Source organism: Rissa tridactyla, chromosome 1, assembly GCF_028500815.1.
Source record: "Rissa tridactyla isolate bRisTri1 chromosome 1, bRisTri1.patW.cur.20221130, whole genome shotgun sequence".
Lineage (NCBI taxonomy): Eukaryota > Metazoa > Chordata > Aves > Charadriiformes > Laridae > Rissa > Rissa tridactyla.
Window position 1 is genome coordinate 14,642,556 of NC_071466.1, and position 24,972 is coordinate 14,667,527.

The 24,972-nt window shown below is 42.3% G+C and overlaps 1 protein-coding gene across 2 annotated transcripts; it reads right to left on the reverse strand.

Annotated features, from left to right (window-relative positions):
* Positions 1-2,028: 2,028 nt before the first annotated feature.
* On the reverse strand, positions 2,029-19,192 carry CWC15 (CWC15 spliceosome associated protein homolog). 2 transcript variants are annotated; one of them, XM_054189120.1, is made up of 7 exons: positions 19,063-19,192; positions 16,596-16,735; positions 14,326-14,438; positions 13,316-13,404; positions 12,439-12,549; positions 3,076-3,194; positions 2,029-2,379 (listed from the first exon to the last, which is right to left on the reverse strand). In XM_054189120.1, exons 2-7 carry the CDS (start codon positions 16,724-16,726, stop codon positions 2,250-2,252), a joined length of 693 nt encoding a protein of 230 aa, XP_054045095.1. In that variant the 5' UTR covers positions 16,727-16,735; positions 19,063-19,192; the 3' UTR covers positions 2,029-2,249. The 2 variants fall into 2 exon arrangements, with proteins under 2 accessions (XP_054045095.1, XP_054045097.1); XM_054189122.1 differs by having other exon boundaries at positions 19,081-19,148.
* Positions 19,193-24,972: the final 5,780 nt, after the last annotated feature.

Here is a 24,972-nt window from a genome sequence, read left to right on the forward strand (position 1 = left end):
AGAAAATTCAGTAGTTAATGATGCAAAACCCATCAAGAGATAAGGCTTGAGATTCCTTAATTATCAAACTGTGCTTGTGTGTTGCTGAGTCCTGAGATTGTGGGTCAGCTTACACCGCAGGAGGCTAAAATACAAAAGCTTTGAGGGGGGAGGTTAGAGATAGGATCTGCAAATTCTGTGGTTGAGCTGAACAATGACGCCAACAAAAACCCTCAAATAAAGCTGAAGCCTGGAGCCATATGGTCCCTACAGCTCTTTCTCCAGGACCAGGGAGGGAGAGAGCTACTGGAAAAAAACAACCAAGTACACCTGGGCATTATGCAAAAGTTTAAGAAAGGGATGTTCCTCCAGGTGTGGGGAACAACTGCCCGCATAGCTGCGGAAGAGCCCATCCAACCCCAGCCAACTGACTTCTTAGAAGTATTATTTTCTGTAAGAAACGAGTTATGTTACTTCAAGAACACAAACGATGGCATTACGCGCTTACGATTTCCATGAAGGCACTGAACTGGCTTTTCAACTATGTCTCCCCCTCTCCAATAACACCGTACGCTCACTTTGGCACAGTGATTATATCTCGTAATACTGCGAGACCGATGTATTTTTTGTTGTTGCCATGACAACTATGCCGTTAAGCCAGACCTAAAGCAGCAGCTGCCTTCTCCACTGCCAGACTCTGACAAGCACAGCTCTTAACTCTTCTTTTTTTCCTCCTAAATATGTTGCCTAGACGCCAAGATTTTAGTAGGTTTAAATTAAAGAGAATTACAGACAACACCCATTTTTCTGCTGCCCCAGAATCATCACTACCATGAGGCAGGTAGCAGGAGCAGCGCAAACACATACTCCCCCAGCAGCTGTAGGAGCTCACATGATCTTGAGCACGCTGAAAATCTCGCTTCCAAGTAAATACGGGTACTAGCTGCTGGCACTGGTACACTACGCATAGCTTAATGAAAGGGTGGAAAATACAGCTAAAGCTAATGAAACATTTTACAGGATACTAGAGTCATGCCCAACAACAACCTAAAACATTGTGCTCTGTATTTGCCCTCTTAAAAAGAAAACCAGATATTTTCAAATTAAGAGCTCGAAAAGAGCATTATTATGAAACAGCGTCTGTAAGAATAAACTAGACTGAGCATAACACAGGCAAGGAAAAGGGCAAGAACTTTATGTAAAGAGAGATATCTGAGTTTTGCCACTGTAGCCTTCTAGGTAGAGAGGTAACTACTACATTTTGCAAACATTAGGTTCATATCCAGTGCATCCCTCAGCCAAGATTTCAAATGCAACCGAGACGGCAGAAGGAGGGGGGGAAACCCCTCCACAACTAGAGATTTTTTTCATTCATTCCTATTATATACTGTCCTATTAAATGCTAAAATGGACGTTTAAGAAGTAAACGAAGTGTACTATGGCATCTTGAGGAGATCATACATTTAATGAAGAGACTCACTTGACAGTTTCTGACAACACTATTACTACCGAGCCACGCACACACAGCCTGAGCCTTGCGGCCACGTGGTTGAGGCACTGAGCACTGCAATGGTTTATTAAGAAGGAAAAAAAACCGCCACGGTTCCACAGAGCATTTCCCTCTCAGTGCTCCCCCAAGCATTACACGGTATCACCCCATACGCGCAGAGCCGAGAGAGCCCAGAAAGCAGGGCTGCTAAGAACTTGGAGCCACCCCACCAAACCGTAACTGGGTTGACAGTAAGAAACTAAAATGGAAGATTATTAACTAACTATTAACTAGTTAGAAACTAGCTATTAAGAGAAAGTATGTCCAGTTTGCTACAAAAAAAGTACAGCTCTTTTCAGGTCACAGTGCTTACCATACTCAGCTATTTGATAATACTGACATTTATACAGGTTGTGTAAGTTACAAACCACCATCACTACAAATACAGGTTGTTCTAGAAAGCAATTTCGACAATTAGAAGTATTTATTGCAAACCAGCTTCTCTCTTCTACCATTCACAAGGCAGCCAGCAAAAGAAAATGCACGTGAACAGAAAAACATTCATGAAACACAAACTGATTTAATTAAAACTGAAAAGGAAAACATGCTGCAGGAATAAAAACTCCAGATACATAAGCAATTACTAATTATGAAGCTGTTGATGATCTTGATAAAGCATTTGGGAATTCATGACCAAGGATTCAGCCTTGAATTCTGAGGGAGAGGGAGGGAACAACCATGACCTTCCAAGTCCTTCAGCACCACCGCACATAAAACTGTACTACTTGATATATTTTTCCATGAACTTTTTGTGAAATTCTGATCGCAGAGTATCATTCACGAATCTTTTGTCCTTTTTTGTTTCGTCTAACCCCTTGGCACAATTCTTGAAGACAACATCATCATCCCATCTGAAAAGAAAAGGTTTTAACTTCAGTAAGCTTGCATGAAAATCAGGTGCAATTTACAGAAAATATATAAATGAAGTTTGGCTCTCCTATTCAAATGTACTAAGAACTTAATCTTTAGGAAAAAAAAGATGTATTTTTCTAATCCAAGCCATCTCCTACGTGCTTCCAAGTTAGAAGCGAGATGAGTATCAGTAGATTAAAGGTTATTTTATCTCTACAGAAAATAACAACCATTTGAACAGAGCAGAAAAAACCTTGAATGTAACGGCCCTAAGCACAACAGTAATTGTAACAGTCGCAAACAAGAACTGTATTGAGAAAAGGCTGTTATTTATCAATTCTAGTTACACTAAAAAAAACAAATAAAAAAACCAGCTAGGTTTTAAAGCGGAGCAAAACATCAAGTTTCTTGAGGAACTTTGGTCCTGTTACTTTTTTTATCATTACGAACAATGCCAGACAAACGCAATTCTCAATCTTCTTCTCTCTTTTTTAAACACAAAATAGCAGGATGATTTGTTCTAGAGAAATGCACAAGACAATCACTACGTGCATCGATGTCCCAGTTCTACATTACACTGCTTGTGACAAGATCCGAGGAAGGAAATAAAACCCGAGGGCAGTGATGACATTTTCAGACTCTGAGTAACAAGAGGGAGCAAGGGGGTGGATATCAGAGTACAGACGGCACGGTACCTCCTCTTCACTTTGAAGTTTGCTTGAGGCTGTGCTGGGCCAGTGAGGTTCAGCAATGGGTTACCACTCAGAATGTTCTCCATCCGAATTCTTTCTTCTTCAGCCTTTTGCTCTTGTTCCTGAGAGCCAGAAATGGATAACATTACTTTTCTGGGCCATTTTTCTCATCCAGCTGGTAGAGACAAACATTATTTAGCTGCAATCACCCACACAGACAGAGCTTTAATTCCTAGCTCAGACTTTTCAGAGCATTTGACACCTGCGTATGAGCAGAATAAGGATAGAAGCAGAGATACTCTAAAGAGCTTAACATTGCTAATAAACTGTCACTCTAGCAACACTCATATCTGCTCTACTTACCTCTGATGTTCCATCAAATATTCAGTTAAATTCTAGCTTTACCATTTACATATTTATTATATTAAAAATTCTATACAGATTAAAAGATTTTCTTTATCCTCATGAGAAAAAAGAGCACATTATACAATATTCATTAGGTGGAAGAAACCTTACAGCATGTTGAAACTTCTCTGTCTTCAGCAATCTGCTTGGGTTTTACAACTACAACTTCCCTAGGGACCAATTAAAAAGAATATTGGGAAATTGAAGGTGAAACTGAGCAGGGGATGTCATAAGACTATTTAAGATTCCCAATATTAAGGAGCAGAAAAAGTTTCTTCTGCTTGTACCATCAAAAGCGTGTAACTCAAGCCTAAGTGAAGCGCTGCACTACAGGCAACACAAAGTAGATTTCACTGCCCACGCTTCCAAGCTGTATTAACATATTTAGTGACTTAAATGTTCACAGATTTCAAAATGAATACGTAATACTCATTTTACATCAACTTATTTTTCCACAACCTTTCAAACGTATTACAAGGACTGCCCTTTGATGAAAGTACCAGAAGGAAAAAAAATAAATAATAATAATTAAAAAAATCTTTAATTTGGGTGACTAACTAGGTTTCCTGCTCCCTGTATGCTGAAAGGTGGTCTGAAGATATTCTACTTAAAAAATGCACTGAAGTCTCATTAGCAGTGCAGAGACTCAACTATGGCTTTTAGAAATGATATAAACTAGAGACAAAGAGATCACAAGGTTGGGTGTTTTGTTTGGTTTTTTTTTTCCAAACTGCAGAAAATTCATGGCTGATGGCTGCTACAGAATCCCAAAAGAGGAAATGTTTTTCTTGATGACAGCGTTTACAAAGTTTAAGTGCTAAACTTGAACGCTGATGCTAGCCAGAGTTCTCCAGCTTCAAACATTTAATCAATACTAAGTGATATATGACTAAAGCTATCCACAATTTACAATGCTTTTTAATTGGACTGATCAGGTATGTGGACTATTCCTATAAAACACCCCAACCCTCTTAAGAGCAATACCAACTTAACATACGTATGAACACCAGATAATTCAGGATCACTAGTAAATATTTTATCTTTCAAAATCGACCCAAGTTTTAGTTAAACACCTGCCATTACACTGCTTTTGATAAATAAAATTTACAACCAGCTGCAATTAATTGCCAGTGGCATGGGAAAAGCTCCTCAAAAGGGCACACTGCTTAAAAGCATGGCACAGCCCTGTAATGCCCTTATTAAAACATGTGCGCAGGCAAAACTTGCCCTTGCTGCCGTATCCATGGAGCTTTAACACAAACCCCAGCAGTTAAGAGTTATCAACACAAATAAACTAAAGTTTTGCATTTTCAAACACAGCCCTAAATCCAGCATTTGCATTCCAACTTCAGTTGTCATTACCACCCCAGTAAATAAGGAAACACAGAGAGCAAAAATATTTGATAAGGAACAGCGATTTCCCCCATATTAGAAATACAAATTCAAATTATACATTTCTTTCCTCTGTGAATTACACACATGAAATGTATGCAGCTTCTTCTGTACAGTATGCCAACCTCTGATTTACCATCTTCTTTCCCCATAACATGGAGAAGCCAACAGCAGTGAAATCCCGTTTACTGCAGTCCGGGTCGCATTCCCACCAGAAGTCAAGCAGCTCTCAGACTACCTCTCTCAGCACATGCATGCAAAGAACTAATTTTAAACTAAGCAAAATCTAAGATACTGGTACAAGCTAAAAAAAAAATAAAAAAATCAGTATTGATTTTCAGGTACCTCCTGAGAGGTGATCAGATTCTGTTTAAGCCCATTAGGCAAATTTACAACAGGATGCAAGCATGTGAAGTGCTCTCTGTGTTGTGCAAAATGAGGTGGGCTCTGCCTCATTAAATTTAATCTCTGATGCTCCATTAAAAGTGAGACTTCGAAAATGCAAGAGGTCTGGGACAAATCTTAAAAGCAAATAAAAATGCTACAAACCAAAAATTCATACTGGACCATACTCAAGAGAAGACAGCCCTAATAAGAGCATTGTAAGAAATTAATACTCCCCAGTTGCCAAATGCTTCTGTAGAGAGAACTTCTTCCAAGTTCTACATATGCAAACAGACACGGCAGTTTTCCATTTTAGAGCTGAACTGCAGGGAAACTCTTCTCAAGGTGGCACGCGGAGCATGGCACGGTCTCGCCCTCCGATTTCTAAGACATTAACCTTCACCATGATCCAAAGTTACTGAACCTGTGCATCACGCACCGCTCCCTCTGGGGGACGCATACGTATCTTAAGCTGTTTATTTCTGATGCATGAAAATGCATCCACACACCACTGACAAATGCCAACACACACGGTTTATTTGATGTTCAAAAGTCCGCTGGAATCAGTCAGCAGCTTTTTTGGGGAGGAATTACAGTTCTTCTTCCCTCTCTTCCCCCGTTTCAGATTTAATCTCAACAGCTCCTAAAAAGCTGATTGTTCGGCATTCTCTACCATGCATGAAGAGAATTGAAAAGCACTCAGTCACTCAAATTACTAGACGGAGATAAAGTCAGTATTAGAAATCATTAAAAAAATATGCACGTGGCAGTAACTACTGCACATTTCATTTTTCTATAAGGTTTTAAAAAGGCATGTTAGGCATCATCCTAACTTTTAACCCATGTCATATCCTTCAGCCTCAATTAGCCTGACACAGTTCACTTTCTGATATGAAAAAAAGCATTATCAAACTGAAACGTTAAAATGTGGGGATAAGAAAAAAGAAAAAAAGAAAATCAAAACTGAATAACATTTTTAAAAAGCACTACATTAGAAGCTGTTGTATAAGACTAAGAGCAGGATTCAGCTCCAGATTAAGACACCTACATCTAGATATCTGCTTGTGGGCATCTGAGCTCACATATCAGCAAAGATCTAGAGAATAAATGAAAGAGGCAAGACAGCTCTTCTGCTCTGCTCACGCTAAATTACACGCACCAGAGACCAGCCACCTCCAGGCTCCGCTGACTGCACCTCCACTGCACCACCACGGAAGCTGGGATACAGAACCTGTACACTGACCCCAATAACCTGGCATTTCAAGCTCGACTGAATTCTGCTTAAAACTGCTAATTGCTAACAAAAAGCTACATTGACACCAATCAACTCCAACTCCAGAGGACTGGGAGGTAGTAAAAACTGCACTGTAATCAAAAGAAATGGTAGGGACCATCTTGGGAATTTCAAATGGTTGTATTTTACTTTTGCACCTATTAAATTATTAAAAACAAGTATAAACACAACACTAACAGAAGCTGTCAAACCTTCTTTTATAGTGACAGCAGTTACAGAAAACATCCATGAATCTTATTTACAAAGCTTGATTTTTCCCTATCGCCTGTCAGAGACGCTGCAGAGCCCCTGGGCACTTGTGCGGCCGTTGGCTGTTTCTCGGCTCTGTTCCCAAACAGAACTCTGCTGTTTTTCAGACCCGCAGGGGCAGCACAACTAGGAGTAGTTATGAACTGCATAAACTTATCTTTAGTGACAAAGATCAACAGATTAGAGTCTGAGAGCAAGCAGGGAACAGATCTGTTGAGTAAGACATTGCCAGTTTTAGTCACTTCACAAAGAAGACCTGGCACACATAGTAATTTATTTATGGAATACAGTCCCTCAAAGCTGTTCTAAGCTGAATGACATTTCAACATATTTGCTACGGGTTTTTAGGGAGCAGGCTAATTCTGAATATTAGTCTGGAAGATTTTTTTGTATTATTTAGCTTCACTAAAACTTTCCAACGAAGGTATTCAAGATTTTAAAAAAAAAAAAAAAAAGGTAATTAGTATACTAAGTTTTGTAGCTTAGAGACACAACATGGAGGAAATACTAGGTGTAATTCACAGTGCTGTAAAGTTGAGATTTATGCTTAAGCTAAGTTATACATTTTGGCCAGAGCTGCAGAATCCCTCATCTCCAGCCAAATGAGGTTTTCATTATGTCTCAGAATTTTCCACATAAATCTTCCATTGCCCACTCCTCCACTGAAAGCCGGGACGCTCCAGGCGATGGAGCATGGGTTGTATCAAATCAAACAGACCAGACATAACCTTCATCGCTGTCTGAGCTTCGCACCTCTGAGACACGATCAAGCACAGCTGTTCACAAAATAAGCATCTCGGGTTGCTCCAAAGCCTACATTGTTCTTTTGTGTGGCGGAACAAAGGCTTATTAAGCTAAAACACTATGGGTACAACAAACCCACAACAGAAGAAAAGCCTAAGGGGGAAAAAAAAAAAAAAGTATTTCTCTAGTCACTCCACCTTTTCTAAAATAATGCCTCTTTGCCTGCCTTTCTGCTCGGAAAGACGAGATATACAACTCTTTCTAAGCCGTTTTAGCAAAAAAAAAAAAAAAAAAAAAAAAAAAAGCTACAGATTATTTCATCACTAGACAGCAGCGTTGTGCTTTTCAAGGGCAGCATGTTGCACCAGCTATCTGCAGTGAAGAATCAGAAGTCAACCATGTTGTAACCACCGCATTAGAAGCGGAGGCAATAGAACAGGAGTATTACAGTGTGGTGAATAAGACTGGGCTGGCAGAGGGCGTCCTGTACCCCGAGGAAGCAGATGGAGACGCTGCCACGTAAATTAGATCTCAAAGCAGGCCTCCACCATACAACTGAACTCACCATGTGGCATCACAGCTGGGGAAAAAAAGAAGCGGACAAAACTATATTAACCTCAACTAAACAATTATTCCTTATCTTGCTATAAGAATAACAGTCCCTTGGCATATTTGTTTCTGACCGCAAAGGAAAGAAAAACATTGTTACCATGGATTTTTTTTTTTATAGTTCCTACCCTTAGCACAGAGCAAGATTACTTTTACAGAAAGTGCTGAAATTCTTGAAATGACTCCATTGTATTAAAGCAAGTTATCCTACTCAGTTTTTATAGATGTTGAGTAGCTGAAGGAAAACTTGAAACATTCACACTTCATTGAAGGCTGAAAAAAATAATCACATAACCTTATTTAAATGCTAATTTTTGAATGACAAACTATGACAGCACTGCCTTTAGGAGCAGGGAACAAAACTTAACGCAGAGATTGACCCCAGTTATTTGATCCTTTGCAAAGTACTAACTCTATGCAACACCGCGATTCAACTGATTGAAACATCAAAAAACACGAGCACAGAGTAAACACAACTGCAGTGTCTATACACAGATTCGTTGTCATTTTACCCACAAGGGAGGGGACATCATCATTAGTTCTTGGCAAGGGTAAGTATTACAAGCATGTCTCAAACATCTAATGAGGAAACATACTCTGCCATCTGCTTTTGCCTCTTTACTTAAACTCTTTCTTAATCGCTGATTTGATAGTCTAGTTTTAGCTAGGCTCTTAAAATTTGAGTGAAAAGGTTAATACCTATCAAGATGCATTTTCTGATGGAACTCTGTGACACAGCTAAAACACGGGACAGAGCTAAGATCTATTTTGACCATCGGTAAAGCAACATAATCAGTTATAGAGAAACACCTGGTGAAATAAAACTGTTAAGAAAAGAAACCAAAAACTTTAAGTCTGTTCTCAGATAGATAAGGATAAAATTACTGGGTGTTAAAATAACTTTGCTGGAACTGCACGCGTGCAGTCAGCTGCTCACTGGATTGAGGTTTGTTTTTAATTATTTCAATTTACCTTTTAAGGATGTGCTTGAAAATCAAGAGCATTGTAATGCTTGGTTTGGAACGTTGAAGTGCTTCCATGAAACCTATCCACGGATAGTTCACACAGAGAGCAGACCTAGCATTTGTAGTTTCAGACAGACCCAGAATTATTCCACAGAAAAAGGCTTTCAAAACTAAAATTTCCTGGTTAGCTTAGTGTCTACTAGAAAAAACCTGAGATTAAAATTGTGGAGGGCGTGAGAAAAGTCAGGAGGACTTCCATGCTCAACCAGTGTTTCAAAACATTTGTAATATTTATTCAATGATTTTACAGAATTCAAGTGAATTTAAGCATTTTGAGAAGTTAACAAGCATTGACAGCAATTGCTAATTTGGTTGACAAACTATTTGCTTCACAGATTAAAGGGAAGTATCAGTGTGAAGGAAGTTAGAACCTCTTACCACTAATATTCGTCAAAATTAGATTTAGAAGATTTATACGGAAAGTGATATTACCACATAAGGGAACTTAACAGAGAGCACGATGATCTGAAAACCCACAGATTCTCCTCTTTTGTTTTTAACTGCTCTCTCACCAAAGATGCATTTTAAAGGAGTCATTGTTCTTTCATGGCAACCTAAATACTGGACACCAAAGCGATGAGTCAAAGCAGTTAACAAACATACACTTGACTTTAAAGTCTCAGAAATAATTGGACTAGCCTTTTAATAAATCAAAATAAAGAAAGTATCAGGAAAAAAATTACATATGTCATAAATTTTGGATATATTACTGTATTTTACCCACTTCATCTTTTAAGACCTTGGAATGCTTCAAGAAGATGCAGAGACACGTTAATCTGTCTGTATAACAACAAAGAGATTTGAGAACGACGTGCAGAAGAGTGAAAAGGCATTCACTCTGCAGCTCCCCTTCGCCTTGCCACTGGTTTACCCAGTACGGACAGCAGCATTTCAGCAGATAAACCACCCCTGTATGTGGATTAGGACTAATAGCGACTACACAATTAAGACTTTACATGAGATGTTATTCTGAAGTCATCTGGATGACTAATAGAAGGTTACTTATTAAATTAGGTTTAAATTACAGTTTGCAATACATAATAATATGAAATCCCACATATCTGAAGGGAAAAGGGACTTAGACAAAATGGTTACAAACCGCTTTGCCAGTAACACCTTATTTCAAAGCCATGGAAAACAAGGTATACTCTAAACAGAATGCACCCCTAAAACTGATATACCTAAGTGATCTTTCCTAAGGAGACCCTTACTCCTGAAGGCTCTTCCAAGGTTGCGCCCCGCCCTGGTTTTTACTTTTTCCATCAATGTAGTTTTAGTTTCCTCCTCTCAAAAAACCCCAAGAAAATAAAATTCCAAGTACCTGTAGAGCACCCACTACTTACTGAAGATGCTAATTTTTAAGAGAGTCTATCAGCCACCAACCAGTGAAAGTATGCACAGAGTAGGTAGTGAACATGAAACAGTGTGCACTATTGCAAATAAATAACTAAAAGTTAAAGCAAGTGTATACATTTGCAATAAGTGTTCACGTATTCAGTATGCACGTAGCTTTGGACATTATAAACCCTGCTTCTGGAGGAAGAAGAACATCCATGAAGGTAAAAAATAATAGCAGTTAAGAGACAGCAAAATAAAGCAAGAGATATACTAAATACTCCATAGCTTTTAGCACCCTCTAGTGACAAAATAAGAATTTCATAGAGATTGTAACATTCCTGCTTTCTACACATGAAGAGAAGCACGCATTTGGTTGTCTATGCTGCAATTTACTACCATTATTTTCCGAATGTGAGTTTTCTACACTGAAATGTGACAGTATAATTATATATACTGTTTAATCTAGATGCGTAATTTCAACTATCAGGCAAAGTGAAAAATCCATACAGATCTAAGCTTTCATTTTAAGCACTGTGCAAGAACAGCTGAAGTAGAAGCCTTTCCTACACGCTGCCACCCTTAATTTGTGGTTTAGTACATTTCACACAGGAATACATGGAAGAATTGTTGCCAGCATTTTCAAGTATTTTCACCAGGTTATTACTGCAGAACACAATTTCACTGCTGTGTGATGTGCTTCAAATGCCTTAAAGAGATGAGAAATGCTTTCAGACACACTTTAATGTAAAAGACCACTCATAGGCCAGATAGAGAATCAAGTATCAACAGTCTTCTACAGCAAAATTTCTGCACTGAAGCAGCATGGTACAGCTTTTAGCCTTCCAAAGTACTTAACTCCAAAATTGCAGAGCTTATTGGTTTTACAGGCCTTGTTGATTCTAAAGAGAAATTTCTATATGGTTAGCCAAGGGTGGTCAAGCACTACAGTGTTTAAAGTATTATTTTCTCCTAGTTGTTCCTAGCATCTTCTAGATGCTACGCCCTGTTCGCTGCCAGCTGACTACTGGAGAGCATTTGTGAAAAACATGAAATTAGAAGCATGTGTGTTAAGCTCTGATAAGGTTATTAGTAGTACAGAGGCGCCAAAACATTAAGTTGTCACAGCAGCGAAGATCCCAATCAGTATTTAATGTGTTTATTTAGCATGTTCTAAAAACATCTCAGATTACCTTATACAAAGATGACAAGGTTGTTTCTTTGTTTTGTTTTGTTTATTTGGTTGTTGGGGTTTTTTACACTAATGTAGAATCTATGTATAACAACACACAAAACTATTCAAACTTAAGCATGCAACATTTTTGAAAAGCACTAAAATGATTTACGCCCTACTCAAAAAAAAAAGAGCTTACTAAAAGCAGAAGGAATGCTGCACGTATCGAGCACTTCTGTTGCACCACCAGAGGTGGAGCGATTCAGTAGTGCAGATGAAATATCTGGACTCCCAAATTCTGTTGCGATACAATATTAGAGCCAGTACAGTTCATCCTAAATCCTGATCAGTTTGATAACAGACTATTCCCAAAAACAGTCCCTAGAAGTCCATTCATCAATAAACGATTTCGCTAATGCACTCCATCCCAACAATCTCTTTTACACCAAGGAGGTGTGTGAACCAACAGCATATGGTCTGATCCCACTCACAGGAAAACAATCTCTAACTACAGGGACTTCCCTCCCCTTTCAAGGGCAGAACATGGTGTTTCTATTCTATCTGTAGCGAGAGAGATTATAGGGAGGTATGAAGGCTACAAGAAGAACAAATCCATCGGACTCTACTTGAGAAGAGTTTTGAAGGGCACTTACTTTGTTTACCAGTTCTCACTCATCCTAAGTCCTTTAGGCACGCTAGTTTTAATAAACACCAGTTTGCAAAAAACAGATGCTTTTTAATGGGTGAGATTTTACCTTTCGAGCCTGTTCCTCAGCTCGTTCTTTCTTGATTTTTTCCAGTTCAGCAAGAAGAGCTGCAGTGTCATCATCATCACTGTCTTCCAAGTCCTCATCTTCATCATCTTCCTAATAGCAATAAATGGAAACAAGAAGCAGCTCATTCATTTCATTTAATAAAACCAGTCCCGGTCTGCCCGGTTAAGGCTACGATTTGCTGCTGGCTAATTTCGTACTTGGGTGCTTGCATCAGCAGCAAATACAATACAAATGGTTTAGTTGCTCTTGTACAGTAAAGTCAAGACAAAAACATGTTTGTGCTTTTTGGATGACCACAATTAATTTTTTTATAATTCAAATGCTATGTAGCTGACAGATTTCTAGAGAATGACCGTCCTCAACGACTCTCTAATCATTGTAACCGAAGTCATTATAACAGTGTGCCCGAAAACCCTATCCAATATTGTTGGGACCAAATACGGCAGGATTAAAAAACCCTCAGCTTACTGTCAAGCCTTAGACCTAACTTCTAGACTTCAGCATGAGGAGAGGAGCCAAGAGGAAGAATCCATTCCTCATGCAGACAGTCAGTGTACCTCAACCTTAAGGGAATTTTAACCCAGTAGTTGGCTGAGTCTAAAAAGTCACTCATTCCCCGTACTTCGAGTGGTATTTTCAGTTCCCTAGTTTTTGTGGGCTTTCCAAGAACACCATTACAGCATGGACCAGAATCCTCTGAACGACTCTGGACTTCCACCACAGCAGAGTAACTGTAAAAGGAAGATATGTTGGAACCCTTGTTAAGCCTTTAGCAGATCTAAAAGTATATAATCCATTAACACCAAAATCCTGAACCAGGACAATGAAAGGAAAAAGACAGGAAAGAGATACATACATCAGTAAGCGGATCATCTGCATCAAGATTTGCTGCAGGAATCTGGTCTAGCCGAGGCTTCTTAGACACAGAAGATGATGTTGTGTGTTCTACGGCATAAGATTTAAAAAGAAAAGAGTGACTAAGTTACTTCATTTAACAGCATCTAATGTCAGAAAGCAAAAATCTTCACAAAGATTGCATTAGAGTAGGAGATAAAAGCTTATGCTTACATTTTCATCACTCAGTCTTAATGACCATGTTTATTACTCCCCTTTATGTATCCCTCAAGGGAAGCAATAACATCCCCAAAATTAAAATTTGACCTCAAAAAGTTTTTGAGGTCATTATTTCAAGAAGAAAGAACAGCAAGAGAAAACTCTGTGCAGAAATATCCTTAGTCTATGTATCCAAGTGGAAGGTTCCCATTGGAGACCACCCCAAAGCATTACTGTTGGTCCAAACCACATCTGCTTTCATCTGTGAACTTGAAAGCCCCACAATATACCTCTGTACATTTCACATCTAAACCTAAAGTACCTAAATTCTGTCAAGGTTGATATTATAAGTGACTATTTCTCAAAAAACACACCTTTGACTCATTTTAATTATCACTTCACTATATCTAAACAGAATCGCATACTTTAAAAAACAGACTTATTGTTATACTGGTGCTGCAACACTACAAGATGAGTCATTCCCCTTCTCCTTCCTGTCTTGCTTGTCCAAGTACAGAAAAAGCCCTTTATATAGCTGTACACACTTGTTGCCAATTCATTACAATCATATCGTACCAACTGGCCTGCATGATGGCCTATGCTTTTCTACTGGCTGGCCTAGATTTTTTGCTAGTATGAAGCCAGTGTGAAAGCCAGCGGACATTCCCTTGCAGGTCAACAGCTCTGAACTATCAGACCAATACCCTAAATTCTACTCTCATGACATGCTGTCTGCAACCTCCAAACTTCCTACAAGACCAAGTTCTGTGCAAGAGCAATGCCATGCGAAGTTGTTTTTGTTTTTTTTTTTACCTCTGGTTGGTCTGTCTCTATTCTTTTCTCTTGCAGCAACCCGTTCTCTCTCCTCCAGCTCCCTTCTGAAATCACGGTTACGCACCTCTTCAGGAGCATCCTGAGTGGTCTGTCTGAAACAACATGAGGGGAGGGGAAAAAAAGCTGGAGTTAACAAGTCTGCATCCGGGAACAATTTTTTCAAGGAGGCAAGTAAATCCTGGGGTGAACAGGTATGTGTAGAGAATAGGACTGGGCACCATGTAGACATAAGTTTCTTCATCAACCCCCTTCTCTGTACGCATTACACACACTGGCATGCAATGCCACACACACACGTTCCTTCCAGCGGCCTGCAAATGAATTAAAAGAGCTTACATAAACTCCTACAAATACAGAACAACAACATCTACCTCTTGTAGCTATGTCTAAATTTCCTTTTCTCCAGCAGTCCAAGCCCAGTGTCCTAGCAGACATCCACCAGCACTGCAGCCAACTTTCCTCACCGCTTTATTATCCCAAGTTGCTGCTGCAAACACAGTCTCTAAGGCTTACAGATAAGACCAAGACTAGAATATGCTTTTCATAAACCTTTTTCCCTAGGAGAGACATAGGAGACAATCTCCCATGACCATTAAAAAAAAAAAGTTGGGAGAACAGGCAAAACACTAGCTTTAGTGAAACATATTGCAAATACATGTTTTTGCCTCTTTCATGTAACACATGCTGTCCAAAAGCAACAGATTATTTATATTTGAGTCACACTAAGTTCCACCTAGAGAGCATCGAATTTTCTGTGGAAATCTTGAAAAGAACTAATGAATACAACCAAGCAGCAATTCCTTTCACCTTTCTGTGAACCCAGTGCTGGAAATAAGAGTGCCTGGAAGAAACCCAGACTTGAGCCATTATAAACACATTGTGTGCACAGCCTGTCTTTCTGATGAAGTATTTCATTTGCTTTTGTAATTAAAAACCTGAACTTGGAATTCCTGATATAGCTGCAAAATCCCCCCAAGCCCTGTGTCACTCAAGCGAACATGAGTGGAACTGAAACACTGAACTTTTCCTGCAATGATGCAGTCCTGGCAGTTTAATAAAGACAACTTTGTATTAGGTATTTGGGAGAAAGAACAGAAGACACTTAATGCCCTCTCCATCTCTCTCTCTCACTCACATGGTGGGATTTGTTCAAACATACACTGTATATTCCTGTACATATTTCTCCCCACACACTTCTTTCAAAGTAACAGACTGGTTGCAAACAACAGACCCCAGAGCAAGAGACCCCATTTTGTTTAAAGAAACAAACCACCAGCAATTTTCCCATAACAACAAAATCCATTTGACGGCGCTTCTTGTGCTGTTGATTTTGGTATTCTCCAAAACACTCCAACTCCCTTATGCATACGTATTCTTCAAAACCAAAGAGGCAGGAGAGAAGAGCTGAAAGGGTAAGCTTCTGCACAAAAAGGTGGAAACATAAAACTTCAACAGTAATATCACCGACAAGAGTAACATCAGTTAGATAGAAAAAAAAACAAAACACATTTTTAGGTTGACACATTTCATTTAAATTCTAGGTACCCATATCATATTGACTCCAGATTTCACTTTATCTTTTAAAAGGATAACGAAGATTTATTATGCATTTCAAACAGAGGAAAATATTCCTAAGATACCATTATCTTTCTCATTGATTAAAGCAATGTCCTTTCCCAGGAGCTGCATGAACCACCTGCAGTGTTTAACATCAGCTCTTCCAGCATGTACTACTCCCTGAGTGCTATCCCATGATTTCCATGCCTCTTCTTAATGCCCTTCCCCAGTGGTCCTCTGCCAAATACATGATGTATTTTTCCTGCTTTGAAGACACGCTCAACTTCGCTCCTCTTATCCCATCTTGCTCCGGAAGTGACAGCACCCTCCGTGGCTCAGCCAGCTCCTGCTGTACCCAATGACAACTTTCTTTCCACTCCATCGCCTGAAATGCTTGGTCTCCAAAGCTTACCTTCTTCTGACAATTCACTTCCATAAGCAGTAGTAATAAATACCACTAAAATTAAACCTCTCCAATTACGTGCAATGCGTTCAACGTGGGGTTTTTTGAGACTCTGCTTTTGAGACTTACACTTTTAGCCCACTCATTCAGCACCACTGTATAATCTCTGGTGTCTGCTCAGTGTCAAGCGCGTGAACATCTACCGTGAAAAATTTCAGAGTACTGCTCATTAACAAAAAAATCACTCCCGGCCTGTTTTGCCGTAAGACAAAAAGAAGCCAATACTAACCTGTATTTGATTTTAGTATGGGAAGGAAGGTCTCTGCTGGAGTACTGTTTGGATAGCTGACTTAAGTCTCCTTCACCTTTTCCTCTTCCTCCTCTTGCAGGTTCAAACGTTGGCCTCGCTGCTGTCGTCATTTTAAACTACTACAGAATCAAGGATAAAAACCAGTTGTTACTAAAACTTACAGTGAAAGACATTCACCTGAAGCTACTTTGTTCCTGGAATTGTAGTGGCAATGTCAAGTCCCACTACACAACACCAGGTATCACTTGCCACATGATCCTCAAAATTGAAGGAGCTTTTTATTGACAGACTTGACAGAATCTATGCAGATTTTCAAAAGAAAGTCTATTCTAACATGTTTGAAAGATGATACACAGCCTCTAACAGGAATATGAAGCTAAGTTTATAAAGTAAATAAAACCATCCAGGAGCTGGTCTCCTATCCTTAAGGCGAGTGGTACAGTCTTGCAACTAAACTCTTTCCCCTCCTGCAAAATGACAGCCAAAACTGACTGCCTCCTGGGAATGACCCCTCCATTATTCCCCAAATCATATCTAGGTACCATCACCAGCAACGCTGGTTGACACAGACCACACCATGTCTAGGATGGTATTCATCATTAAATACTGATGAAGTTCACGCAACTTGAACTCTCCAGCCCTTGTCATGGCCCTACTCAGTTATCTAGCACAGGCACAGCACTGTCATTAATACTGCAGCACAGTCCTTTGGGACTGACCTGCGCAGAGCTCCAGATGGCCAGCAAAACCTTCTGAAAGGTTACAGTTAATGCTTCCCCGGTAGCACAAGCCTGACAGCTTTATCCTTATGCAAACAAAGTACAATTAAAAAAGCTTGGACAAATGCAGAAGTTTTCACCAGCTCTCATTTAGAAACTGCATACCACCAGCATGTCCAAAAAATTAACTACCTGATGCTCAAAATTGCTACAATCAATCCTTCTGTGGCAAAGACATGAAACAGACTCCAACCAGCCTCAGTCATGCAGACACTGTGTAAGCATGCACTGCGCTCAGCGCTGCCAGGGACGAGCTGCATACCCTGCAATCCCAAACCACCATGCCAAGAGTTTCAGATCGTCAACCAATGTCAAAAAACCCTGAACAATCGAACAGCGCCATCTTAAATGTGAAACTATGCTCCTTCCTGCTTCACCAAGACACATGCATCCATTAACCACAGACTAAAGATATGTAAGGCACAAGCGAGATACATCTGCAGAGACACATAAAGGCACCAGCCCTACCAATCAGAAAGTTGGATGTTAAAGGATGACAGGGAAACATTTTAAAGCATATTAAAAACCAGTAGAAAAAATATGATATTGTTTCATATGCTTCTGTAATATCACAAATGAAAGCTATCTATTTATGCTCTGCTTGCATTATTTGTTATTGTTTCACTTTTAATAAGATCACAAAACACACGACTTTGGTGTTAAAATAATAAACTAGATTGGCTGCTCACAGTAACATCCCACCAGGTAGAACACAGTTACTGCCACTGAACTAGTACTCAGAAAACAGAGTTCATACACAGAAACACCTTTAAAAAGAAGTGAGACAGTAACTAGCCTTAGCTCGTTGACCAAGGATTGCTGATGCTTTTCAGTGACACTGTGCAAGTCAGCTGGAGCTCAGCACGACATTTTAGCTTTGTCTTGGCACCGACTCTGCCAAACCCATGATCCAAGAGAGCCACTTGCTCCTAGAACTTATCTATGCTGATTATACACAGCGAGGGGATCCATGAATTCAGGTGAAGAACCAGATCCAGTGTGGCTGCACAGATAACAAATCCCCTGGAAACCGTTCCTGTTTCTTTTTTAAGTCAGTATAAGGCTTGGACCCAAGTACAAGAGCCCAAATTCAATCTGAAACGACTCAGAGACTGTCACACTGACCTCTAAGTTTCAGATATACAGCCCTAGAGAAGCCCCTTCAGCACTACGCGAAGACAGGGGTTATTGGCCACGAGAAAGTGACCGGGCTCTGCCTGGAGCTGAGCTGCCCCCGCCACGCAGTGCTACACATCGCCTCTGGACCCCTCCCGACCGCCTCCGCGAGGTACCCCGACCTCGAGCACCGGGCCCAGCCCGGGCATCACCCGCGGAAACCCAGACCGGCGGCAGGAGCAAGGCTGGAGCCCCCCGCCGCTCCCGCCGGCCCCCTGCCGGCTCCCTCACACCTGGAGCTCCGCCCTGAGGCCCGCCGGCCGCCCCCTCACCCCCCAACCCCACCACCAGCCGCCCCCTCACCCCCCAACCCCACCGCCGGCCGCTGTCCTCCTCAGAAACACGCCCGCCCCAGTTCCCCCAGGGCTCCCTCCGCGCCACGGCCACACACAGGCGCCCCTCCGGCACTCCCTGCCTTAAGGCCGCCTATTTCCCCCTCAGTGAGCCCACTACAGCCCTCCCGGACACCTCCACCCACCCCCGGTACTTACACCACAGCCTCCCCTCACCCTGCGCAACCAGGCCCTAAGCCGCCGCCATAATTCCGCCAAGCGCCCACAAGGCACCGCGCGGCGACCATAGACACAGCGCAGCGGAAACCGGCGCCAAAGGAGGACTTACCATAGAGAGGACGGGCAGGACTGTCACGTGAGGGAGGTGAGACTGTCTGCCATGGTGACTACCGAGGCGGAAGCGGGCGCTGTGGTGGTGGTGTTGCCTGCCTAGCAATGGCAGCCGTCTCCTTCTCCTCTTCCTCCTCCTCAGACCAGGGTTGGGCGAGCCCAGCTCGGAACAGGGGAGGCACCCGTCCTGCGGGCCCAGGGTTGCCCTGGAGGGGGACCTTGCCCTGAGGTGCTACCAGGCTGTCACCCTGCGCTGGTTTGGCTCAGGCAAGGCCTCCCCTCAGCAGCCTGTGCAGGCCGTGGGGCTCTCGCCTGTGTGGTGGGGGGGAAACCAGGGGGCAGGTAGGCAGAGAGAGAGGGCCTCAGGACGTATCGCAAGGATAACTGGAACCTACTGCTGAGCCACTGTTGGGTCTTCTCTCACAAATAGACTTGCAAGTTGCGTATCTCAGAGGATTCTGCCCAGAGGCTGCTCGCTTGACATAGGAGGCTTGGAAAAGAGCAGTGTGAAACAGCACTTCATGGCTTTAAAGTGCTCACCCTGGGTGTCAATGCAAGGCAGGCTGGAATGATGAGGGAGGAGCCATGGAAGAGGGAAGGGATTACGGAGATAGGGTTGGGATCCTCGTGGGGGAAGATGGGGAAGGACAGAAAGAGAGGAGAAAGAGGGAATAGCTCTCAGTCATTCTCTTTGCTCAGAGGTGTGTATTAGCAATGCTAGCCCAAGCCCAACTGTCAGTCAGCAACCCCCCCTCCCCGCCCCTTGCAAAGAATTCCTTTACATGATGTATATGCATTGCTATCTCTGTAAATAAGCCAAAGTGTAAATGAGCATCACTCGGGCATTAAATTTCCCCTCTTAAAATGCAGTTTCTCACTTGTGTTTGCTTCTGATTTCAGATGCATCTTATCAAACTTTTGTGAATCCACATGAAATAAAAAGTTCTTTGATGAATCTTCAAATTAAGACGGAAACGTTTTCCTGGGCATGCAGTTTAGAAGAGAGCCCACAAGAGGTCCCCAAAGATACTGCTATCCAGAGAGCTACGGCAACAATGTAAATTAGACCCTTTGGGTCAGCCAACCATCAGAGAAAGCCCTTGGAAGGTGGGCCCTTAGTATACAAAGAAACCGGTTATTTTAAGCAACTCGCCATAAATGTTAAGCTTCACTCAGAAGTCAGGTAAATACTAACAATAATTACGGTGTCATTTCCTAAGAACTACACCTTTCGGTTACCAAGCATCCACTATTGCATTTTCTTATCTGCATGCCTCAGTCCACACCCTGTGAAATGGGTTTATGATTTCTTTCAGTACAGGCAGTTTAGATTCAAGATCAAACCTCGCAGAGGAGTCCGGCCTCCCAGCTGGGTGGTTGGGAATTCAGTATTGTTGGGCTACAGATCACTGCAGCCTGAAATCAGTGCATCACCCTGTGGTGGTGGGTGTTAGTCATAGATTATAAATCTGTGGACTTTAAATCAGGAGGATCTGTTACGCTAATTTGACTGTCGTGGTGCAGCATAATGTTGTGTTTTGCTCAGTAACCTGTCTTGAGGGCAGTGCCCACTGTTCAGTTGTAATATCCATCTGGCAGAAGGTATCAAGTCTTGATTAAAGACCTTAAGAACTAGAGACTTCTGCTGTTGCGTTGGAGTAAATGGCAAACATTCCCTGTGTGGAGGATTACTTGAAGATGAGAGGTAAAAAAACAAGCACAGTGCCTGCTCTGAACAGATATAATGATTCTTCAAATAATGGTTTAGTGTCTGGCCAAAATTGTTCCCTACAACCCCAGGTGCTTCCCTTCCCCCAGTTTGTGTGTATCAATGTGAAGTACAAATAGCTACATACATGTTTTATGGTCTAAGGTTTGGATTCCTTAGAAGACTTGGACCACTCGGTGGATAAGGAACTGGCTAGATGGCTGCACTCAAGGGGTTGCGGTCAATGGCTCAATGTCCAAGTGGAAACCAGTAACGAGTGCAGTTCCTCAGGGGTCAGTACTGGGACCAGTGCTGTTTAACATCTTTGTCAGCGACACGGACAGTGGGACTGAGTGCACCCTCAGCAAGTTTGCAAATGACACCAAGCTGTGTGTCACAGTCAACACGCTGGAGGGAAGGGATGCCATCCAGAGGGACCTTGACAGGCTTGAGAGGTGAGCCTGTGCGAACCTCATGAAGTTCAACCAGGCCAAGTGCAAGGTCCTGCACCTCGGTCATGGCAATCCCAGGCACAAATACAGGCTGGGCGGAGAACGGCTTGAGAGCAGCCAGGGCAGAGGCCAGGGGAGGTGATTCTACCCCTCTACTCCGCTCTGGGAAGACTCCACCTGGAGTACTGCGTGTGGCTCTGGAGTCCTCAACACAAGAAGGACATGGACCTGTTGGAGCAGGTCCAGAGGAGGGCCACAAAGATGATCACAGGGCTGGAGCACCTCTCCTATGAAGGCAGGCTGAGAGTTGGGGTTGTTCAGCCTGGAAAAGAGAAAGCTCCAGGGAGACCTTATAGCCCCTTCCAGTACCTAAAGGGGGCCTACAGGAAGGATGGGGAGGGACTCTTTATCAGGGAATGTAGTGATAGGATGAGGGGTAATGGTTTCAAACTGAAGGGGTGTAGATTTAGATGAGATATTAGGAAAAAATTCTTTACTGTGAGGGTGGTGAGGCAGTGGAACAGGTTGCCCAGGGAGGTTGTGGATGCCCCAAGTGTTCAAGGCCAGGCTGGATGGGGCTTTGAGCAGCCTGGTCTAGTGGGAGGTGTCCCGGCTCATGGCAGGGGGGTTGGAACTAGATGATCTTTAAGGTCCCTTCCAACCCAAACTATTCTGTGATTCTATGATTCTATGACACTAAAGAAGGGTACTGGTGGAGTGGAGGTGCCTGAGTCCAGACTCACGAAAATCCCTGTTTGATCTTGTTGCAGAGGCACCTAACCTTCACAGTTCCACAACTTTTGGGTTTAAAGATCTCTAAACATACAGAGTTTTGCCCAGTCTTGAACTTGTTTAGACTCAGTTTAGGTCTAAAACATTTAGCATCATGCTCTTACTGGGGCCTAATAGATACATCCCCAAGCTCAAGACTTCAGAGAGTTTTCATCCAACAATTATCCTCAGAGCATCTCCAGGACTCATGGATATTGTGATCAGCCTCTCAGCCCCCTCAGGGAACATCCTATAGTTCTTTCCCAAGCAGGGCTGACCGCACATTTAGAAAATCATTGACCCATCAGTCAGGCAGCTCTAGGCTGCTTTGATATTTACGGATGTTCTCCCTGTGTTTTTGAAGCTGACAAGCTGAGCGTAAGGGAAGGAATTTAAGATTCATTGAGAAAGAGTCCATGTAAGTAGAAGGAAGCAGCAGTCAAGTTCAATGGTATGGGCGACAAGTGGGTATTCCTGGATTCCACGATTATGCATTAAAATGTCATCACGTAATGTAAGCAACCAGACAGTGACAAAACTGCAGGTCTTCCCGCTTCCTATGGCTGCTCTAATCACAAACCAGCTCATGGCTGAAGACTTCTTTCTTCCTGCGGTGCGGTAAGCCTTGGATCTCTTCGCACACAGTAATTGGCACCAAGGATTCACCCTCAGTTATTCCTCTGCTGAGCAATTTGGCTGTGGCAGCCCTTAGGAAGGTATTGTCTACTGCGTGGAAAACATGAAAAGCAGGAGAAGTCACCACTTCCCTTGATCATTTCCTCCAGTGATTAATTATCCTCACAGTTTAAAACTGCACCTTATTTTTAATTTCAGTTGGCTTTATTCCCAAACACGGGTGCCTGTTGTGCCTTTCTCCGGTAATTTTAAAAGCCTATTTTCTCAACAGATATTATACTTTGTAATCTATTCTTGCAGCTGCCTTTGGATAAGGTAAGCAGACTAGGTTCTTCTAGTCTCTTAGAACTGTTTCCTTCCTCCCACCAATTACTTGAGGGCTTTTTCTTGCTCTCTGTCCAATTTAACAACCTCAAAAACATAAGAACTGTTTCAGCATCAGCTCCACTAACGTGAGCCAGAGAGAGAAAATCACTTTCCTCCGCCAACTTTCTACGTGGTTGTTTATCTATCTGAGGATCACACTGGCCTTTTCACCCACAGCACGACACTGGGTGCTTGAGTCCAGGTGCGTGTCCACACTGACTCTTGAATCCTTCTCAGGGTTGTTGCTTTCTGGATTAGAAAATTCCATGTGGTCTTTGAGCTGAGATGAATAAACATGTTTGGCTGTGTTAAAGGCATCTGTCTTGAAAAGAAATCTCTCGCTGGTGTCGCTGGCATGGCCTCTTAGTTATCATGCCAAATTCTTTATGGTACCTGTATACATTCTCAGTGCAATTTTATATTTGCTTGTGGATCACACCAGGAGGCCAATATTCTTAGGTCTTAATATTCTATAGGATGCAGGTCTCTCCTAAGTGCTGATCTTTCTCTGAGATTATTGCAACACTGCAAAAGGCATCGCATCCTGAAGGAAAACAGAAACATTTATAGAAACCTTGTGCCTATTTAGAACCTTGTTAATGTTTTTTCTCATCTACTTCTTGGCCTGTAGCATTATGAAGATTGCTTATGTTCCTAATGAACTTTATAAACTCCCTCTTAGCCTTGCCAATGCAGTGATTTTTCCTTCGATTTCCTGTGTCATTTTTCTGTTCTTTAAAGTTTCTCCTGTATGCTCTTTGCTCTCTGGTTACCCTTTCTCCCATCTGTAACTTTAGTCTTAATTGTTGTTTTTCACTGATTTCTTCTAAATCTGGATGGGAATGTAGTCAAGGCAATTTGCTTTCCTGAATTTTTAGGTTTCCCTCTGTAGACTCCGGGGTTATCTTCTGCCCACCCTTAAAGTACAGCACCAGGGCATGCAATCTCCTCTTTCAAAGCAGTGTGGTACCGTGAATATGATCATTTTCCTTGAGCAGGGCAGAGGCTCAGTGCCAGAATGGAAATCTCTCAGCTCGAATTTTCCCCTTTCCTCCCTTCCTGTAAGAGCCTGTCTTTTGCCGTCCAGGACACAGCTTGCATGGGTCGAGCAGCAGTAAATCCCATTCCTGCTTAGGAGAGTCTGCAGCACGTTTCCTCCCTCAGGACACCACATGCTTTGAAGGATCATGCCTCATGCTGGGTTACCGACAGGGAAGGGCACAGGGGATTGTCAAGAGTAGAGGCTTGGTGCAGGAATGCTCAGCATCCAAACAGCAGCCTTAAAAGAAGTTTGTGGGAATTTGCTGTTTCCTTGATTGGGAAAAGAATAGAGGCCGGGCAGGGCTGTGACTCAGCCGGTGAGTCAGCCTGGGGCTGCTTTCCGATGAGGCCATCCCGCGCTGTTTAGCTCCAGTCACACCCATGGGGCAGTAAAACCCTTGTGCTGCTCCTTCTCCCTGCTCACAAAAATCGCCCTGGCCCTTAACCTCTTCCTTGCTGCCTCCCACTGCACCCTCTCTCCAACTTTCTGCTTCTGTTTCCATCCCATCCCTGAGCTGCTGTCTCCCTTCATGCCTTCAGTGCTGGATGGATTTAGTGGATGTGAACTCCTGCTTTGCGGCAAGGGAGAGACCTTGTAACCTATACACCATGGAGGGAAAATCCTGGGACTCAGCAGGACTTCCCTGGAAGAAAAGGCGCAGCATGAGGACCTGATCTGGATCCTGCCCGAGGCAGTGATGACCTTCATCAGACACCGCAGACTGCAGTTCCTTTGCCAGCCATTGAACGGGCTGGACCAGTGCTGCAGGTCCGACATACTGGTTTTGAATGCATGTTCTGTTT

Coding starts and splice junctions, on each gene's coding strand:
- CWC15 (XM_054189120.1), bottom strand. CDS start 16,726: ATGACGACAGCAGCGAGGCCAACGTTTGAACCTGCAAGAGGAGGAAGA. Junction 14,439..16,595: donor CATACTAAAATCAAATACAG/GTTAGTATTGGC, acceptor ATGTTGTTTCAG/ACAGACCACTCAGGATGCTC. Junction 12,550..13,315: donor CAGATGATCCGCTTACTGAT/GTATGTATCTCT, acceptor TATTGCTATTAG/GAAGATGATGAAGATGAGGA.